The sequence below is a fragment of the Bubalus bubalis genome, chromosome 22 (genome assembly GCF_019923935.1).
Source record: "Bubalus bubalis isolate 160015118507 breed Murrah chromosome 22, NDDB_SH_1, whole genome shotgun sequence".
Taxonomy (NCBI): Eukaryota; Metazoa; Chordata; class Mammalia; order Artiodactyla; family Bovidae; genus Bubalus; species Bubalus bubalis.
Genome location: NC_059178.1, coordinates 30,693,032 through 30,699,031, shown reverse-complemented (window position 1 = coordinate 30,699,031; position 6,000 = coordinate 30,693,032). Strand labels below are relative to the sequence as shown.

At 43.7% G+C, this 6,000-nt stretch overlaps 1 protein-coding gene across 5 annotated transcripts in view; it reads left to right on the top strand.

The window, feature by feature from the left end:
• Positions 1-6,000, top strand: part of ZNF521 (zinc finger protein 521) — a 313,446-nt gene that overhangs the window by 1,886 nt on the left and 305,560 nt on the right. Inside the window, exon 1 of one of the 5 annotated variants that reach the window (XM_044934708.2) lies at positions 364-551. The exons of 3 other annotated variants lie outside the window; for them this stretch is intronic. In XM_044934708.2, the coding sequence (XP_044790643.1) occupies positions 386-551 (166 nt within the window). In that variant the 5' untranslated portion in view covers positions 364-385. Of the gene's footprint in view, positions 1-363; positions 552-6,000 lie in introns of those variants that run through there. One more of the 5 variants, XM_044934707.2, reaches the window with a different exon arrangement.

Sequence of the window (6,000 nt, the reverse complement as noted above, 5' to 3'; positions counted from 1 at the left end):
GCCACGCCAGGGCCAGGACACAGCCGCCGCCGCCTCCCCGCCCGCGTCCCGCTCGGGTTCGCCTAGGCGCGCAGCCCGTGTAAACAATCGCGGGGAGCCGGCCCGCGGGCGCGCGGGGCCCGGCCCCCGCTTCAGCCCCAGAGCACCCTTGTCGGCCGTTCAGAGAAAGTTGACCACCCGCTGGCCCCTGCTTGTCCGGCTGACCCCTTCGGTCTTTTGCTCGGCGTGATGGGGTCCAGCACTCCGTGGTCCCCGGTAGAGAGGGAAGTTTGCGGGTTGCTCATGGAGGGGGGCGGATTTGGCTGGGGGGCCCGCACCGGCTGGCTGCAGCGGCGTGGTTGGGGGCGGGGGACACAGAAGTTATCGATCTGGTGGCTGTGGTGGAATGTGGCGAGGAGAGTCACGTGGCGGCCCCCTCCCCCTCCTTCTCTACCTTCCCGAGCCTCCTCCCCGGGAAACCGGGGGCGGCCGGCCGCTGGAAGCCGGGAGATCGGGCGCTCAGAGGCCGGAGTGTGGGGAGGGCGCGCGGCGGAGCTCGAGGACCGGAGGAGGTGCGGGCAGGCCGGGCGTGGAAACGGGCCGAGCGCACGGGGGGGAGGCGACGGCTGTCCGCGACCGAGGGCCCCACGACCCCAGAGGCAGAGGACAAAGGGCGGCTTGTGCGCCCGCCGGGGCCCGTGGGGTCCCGCCGAGGTCCGCGCGGCCGGGCCCCGCCCTCGGGTCCCCGGCGGCGGCGCAGCATCTTCTTCCTCCTCGGCGGCCCGGGCCCCCGGCGCCCAAGTCAGCCTTGTTTCTGCCGCCCCGGGCTCCCAACTCGGCCGCTGGTGGCGGAGGGGTGGGAGCCGCGCGTCCCACGCGCCCCCGGCCCCCGCCGATGTGTATTTATGAACTCGACGAACGGAGCCCTCACCGCACACACAAAGCCCTTTCTTCTCCGGGGAAGGGCCGGGGTGGGGGAGGGCCTCGCAGATTGGAACGGTTTCTCTCTCTTTCTCTCTCTCTCTTTTTTTTTCTTGAAGCAGAGAAGTTTGAGTTTGAAAACGAGATGAATTCCTGATGTGTGTCTTCACACAGTTTTTGTGGTCATTTCCACTCACGTGGGCCACACATTTTCTGGGAAAACCTGGACCGAGGGCCTGAAAGATGCAGGCATGGAGGGTGAAAAAGCAAACGCCCGGGGCGTGCGCGGGTGTCAGGGTAACGGCGGACGACGCTCGCGTTGGGGGAACTTGCTGGGAGACGCTCAGCTTCCTTCGTAGTCACCCTGAGCCAAGTACCGGGGACGAACCTCTTCCTCGTCACTTGGAAAGAACTTTCCGAGTTTGAGAGGAGAGTTTGATGTCAACCCGGGTTTAAGGGCTGCTGGAGGCTTCAGAAACCTCAGCGATGGGGAGGGGAGGCTTTTTATTTATTATTTTTTTAAGTTTATTGAAGTTTGCACGATCGGTAGTTTTGCTCATCTGCAGTTTCTGGGCAGTCGGCTCGCCTGCCTTTGGAGTGAATTCCGGGTGAAAGTTCTGTTGATTGTGGTGCATGTGTTCCCCGGGCTTCCTAAAGAAGATTTATTCTCCTGCACGGAGGATTTTATGGGCGGTCAGTGAAGCTGTCAGTTGGCGGTATTCGCAAGGCAGTCTTTGACAAGTCGAATTGCAAAATAACTGGGACCGAGACCTGTGCAGTCCTTAAGTTAATAAGCAAAAGAAAAGAAAAATGGTAAGGAAAAATGAGTTAGAGGGCATTTTATTCTTTTGTTGAAATGTCATATCGCAAAAATATTCCCAGTATCTTCTCCATGAAGAAGCAGCATCTGTGTTTCAACTGCCAAGTTCTAAATAAAATGTTTACATTAAAAACAAAGATTTAGCTTCCATTTTCTGTGTGGGCACGGAACACAGTGGTGTTCTCCTCTGTCAGCTGCTTGGGAGGCTCCCAGAAGAGGGAATGGCCTCAGGTGGGCTGGCTGAGCTTTGGGGTGAGAAGCTGAAGACAGGCATAAAAATAGTACAGTCCTCGCTGAAGAGTGGGTTTGTTTTTCTTCAGGGTATGCATTTACCTGGAAAAACACACATTGAGATGAGCAATGTCAGATGAGCCATTGTGATATTAGTATCGAGTTTGGAGCAGTAGAAGGGCTTTCTAGGTGGCTCCTGTTAAATACCTGGCTTTTTCTTCACTATTTTCCTTTCCCTGTGTCTTCCAGGAAGGGTCTCCATGTTTTCAAAATGTATTTGAGGAGTGTTCTGTCCGTCAGATTGTCGGGAAGGTCACACTCGGATCATAGAAAAGCCAGGGAGGTATTATTATGATAGATATTCTGGCATAATAATAAGCAATGAGCTACACTTTACTGTCAGCAGGCATAGAAAGACAGCTTTGATTTTAAGTTTCTTTTTATGAAGAACTGATTAGTAGTTTTGCAACTAAGATAAAAATGGTGATTTTGTTAGCCGAGTGACAGTGTTTCAAAACCTTGCAGATTATACCAATTTGAAGGAGACAGTGGAAACCATGAAAATGCGATGTGCCCTTCTAAATAAAACATGAACTTCTGCATTCAGTCTCCAACTTGTCTCCATCCATACTATTTCTTTAACAAACAAGGTTTAAAAGATATTCCTGATAGGTCTGTCACTTCTGATATCACAATTTGAAACCACTATCTCAGGGGAGTAGTTTACATAAGGCAGGTACAAACATTAAGAAATGACAGTTGAGTTGAAAGTTTTTGTTTTCAACCAAATGCTTAAAAATAATTCTACCAAATACTATTAATACTACCAAAAACTCTATTAATAGTTGAATTCATTTTATGTGTTCTCAGAAATTTAGTATTTCGAAAGAATGATTATGTTTACTTTAAAATTATACAGGGTTTTTAAATTTGCAGCAAACTTGTGTCATTGTCCTAATAACCCAACTCCTGGGAGAGGCTACCAGGTTTCTGGCTGCAGTGGAGCATACCCTGCTGGGTCTCCTTACCTCCTCCAAAGTGCATTAAAACTTGTACGCCAGAAGTATTCATTTTTCTATTTGTGAAAACTGTGAACTGTATTTTGAAACATGGAACTCTTTCATCCCTTCTGCCTCAAAGCCCTAGCATCAAAATTCTCTCAGTCCACACACAAAGTCAAGAAACTTATTCTGTCCTTATGGTACGAATCTTCAGAATAACCCTTTCTGTCTAATGACACAGAGTCTCAAAGCCAGTATCTAGAGGCATGGATGGTCAGGCAATGAAATGAGTCACCCTCTACCCCATTTGTATTAGTTGGATATTTATCTCCATTCCTGAGAGTAGATGTGAGATGTGAGTAGATTACCTGCCTGAAAATAATTCTGCTGTCAGCTTGTTTTCTGAGATAGCAAATCAGTGGCCTCAAATTGGTCAATTGTGACCTATTTCTATTTTTCCTTGATGGCTGTTTAGTCTGTTTCTTGTGGTGCTTCTCTGATGGAAGTTTCTCAAGCCTTTTACCTGCTAAAAACATTGTTTTTTGGACATTTACTCCAAAAAAGCACTCATGAGAAGGAAAAAGTGGTCTACTTCGTCAAGGTGTGAGATATTCAGTAAGAGCCAAGTTATAAAGCTGGGCAGGAGAGAGGGGAGCACTTAGACATTTAAATGGCCAAGTTAAACACAAAACACAGTTAGGATATCTGGACCCTCAGGTGTTCATAAACCCATACCAGGGGTCTCTAGAGAGAGATGGTGGGAACCAGGCAGAAAGACAGCCCCAAACGCCTTGTTTAACTTGGCTGTCACGGTGGCTAACCCTTTGTAACTTGGCACGTTTCGAAGTTATCACACTTAGAATTGACCTTTTTCCTTTCTCCCATTTACCTTCTTTTGTACTTATAAAGTGGCTCTTTTTTTCTCTTAAGGAGAAGTAATTTATTTAGAAATATAATGAGGTGGCAAAAATTCAGTTCGCAATTTAAAGAAGAAATGTAAACTATAGAATTTGAAAGAAAAGGCGATGGGTTTTAAATCCATAACCTTTTGAAAGTCAGAAAACCTATCTATTAGGCTGTATTCTCTGGTGGAAAAGCTCTCGAAATTGTAGGTGTTAAAAGAGCCACTGCAGGGAGCTTGTACTACCTCCTAAATTTAATAGAAACATTAAACTCTTCAGTCCTTATTTAAACACATTTTTTTCAAAGTCAAAAATACATTTTCTTGCAGGTAGACAGGTGAAGTATAACTAAAAAAACAAAAGAAAGTGATTCTCTTATACACTGTATGTTCTATTTCTTTTCTAAAAAAAACTTTATCACTAGAGATTCAGGTTTGGTTTTGGAAATGATGCCATAGTAAGAAAAGAAGACTTAAGTAAAGCCTGCAATATAGATTTTTGCTCGGAACTATTTTTAAACAAATGAAGTATGACTCCCTTTTTTAATAACTAGATTTAACCTAAGGTAAGTTTTTTTTAATATTTAGGAAAGATATATATATATATATATATATATATGTTCCTTTTCATAATTGTGAGGGCAAATTACTAATTCTGCAGCACACAGCTACATGTGCATTTACTTTTGAATATGGATGCTAAAAAGCCTGGTTCTTGGAAACTCTTCAGAAGCTGAGTGCTTGTACCCTTTTCCAACAGTTGCAGTTGGACTTTTCTGCGTCTATCAAGCAGGCACTGTTCCTTCCCTCTTCCACCTCTAAATTATACTGACTAGATGTTGAAGTTGTTAAATTGATTATAGTCCAATCAGTAGACAATCCGACATAAACAAAAACAGCAATTACTGTTGGCACGCGTCCCATGAGTGCTAGTCAAACTTGCAGAACTGATGGTCCAATGAGTGTTTTCCAAAATGCTAGTTTCACAATTTCAGCAGTTCTGGCAGCATCTTCTTAAAGGGAGGGGACAAAAATTCATAAGATTCCACTTGGCCTTAAAAACAAAAACATCTGTTTGATGCGTGAGTGGATTGTTGGCTTTTATTCATCCAGTCCAAAAAGGGCGAAACATAGGATATGGAACATAAAAGCATACATGTAAAAATGAAATTACAAAGGGATTCGAGATTAGCAGCTTTTTATAAAGCAAGCTGTTAATAATTCTTCTTTTTTGTTTTGCCAGAGTATTTCCATATCCCTTAAAATCCATTCTAGTTATTGACAGCAGTGATGCCTAATAGTGATGACAGAATTTTTCAACTTTTTGCTTCCAGTAATTATACTTAGTTCTTTCTGCTTGCTTGTTTGGGTCATTGCAAGTCTTATAGCATATTTGTAGGGTATTTGTTTTCATTTTATAGGAATATTTTTGCTCCCTTTCTTTTATTTTTAGAGGAAATCTGTTTTTGAGAATTGGCTTATCAGGTAAATTCTAGTGAAATACTTGTTGACACATATCGAAACATCAGAATACTTGCTTGAGTTTTCATTTTGATGTAAAACCAGGCAATCAGGAGAAAGAGGTTTTGATAGTAGAAAAAAGCAATTCTACCAAGATCAATTAAGAATTTTATGAAAATCTGGTTTTTCTATTACTGTGCTTTATTAATTCATCTGACAGAATTCACATTGCTGGTTTAATGTCACTAATTCTCTTGCCATAGAATACATTCCTTATGGCTGGATTTAATGGATACCATGTTGAACTTTTATTTTTTAGAGAAAATGATTTTGAGACTTGCAACACTTGAAATATATTTTAGAAGCCTCATGGATTGTTTAAAATGTAAATGTTGTCATTAAGTAATATGTTGTAGAATGCTCTTGAATTGAATGAAATTTTGATACAAAGGCTGATATTCTGGCTAAGTATTTTCCCAGATGTATTTAACTTTTTTCTCCATTGACTCCCGTTGTGCAGTCAAAGGTTAAAGTTAGTTCTGTGGGGGAGTGGAGGTGGGGAGGGGGGAATGCACGCAAGTTTCTAATCCAATTTCAATTAAATCTGAAATACGTTCCTGTTTTTTGTTTGGGGATTACATGGTACACTAGCTAGGATTGCATATACCTTGTTTGCTATAATGAAA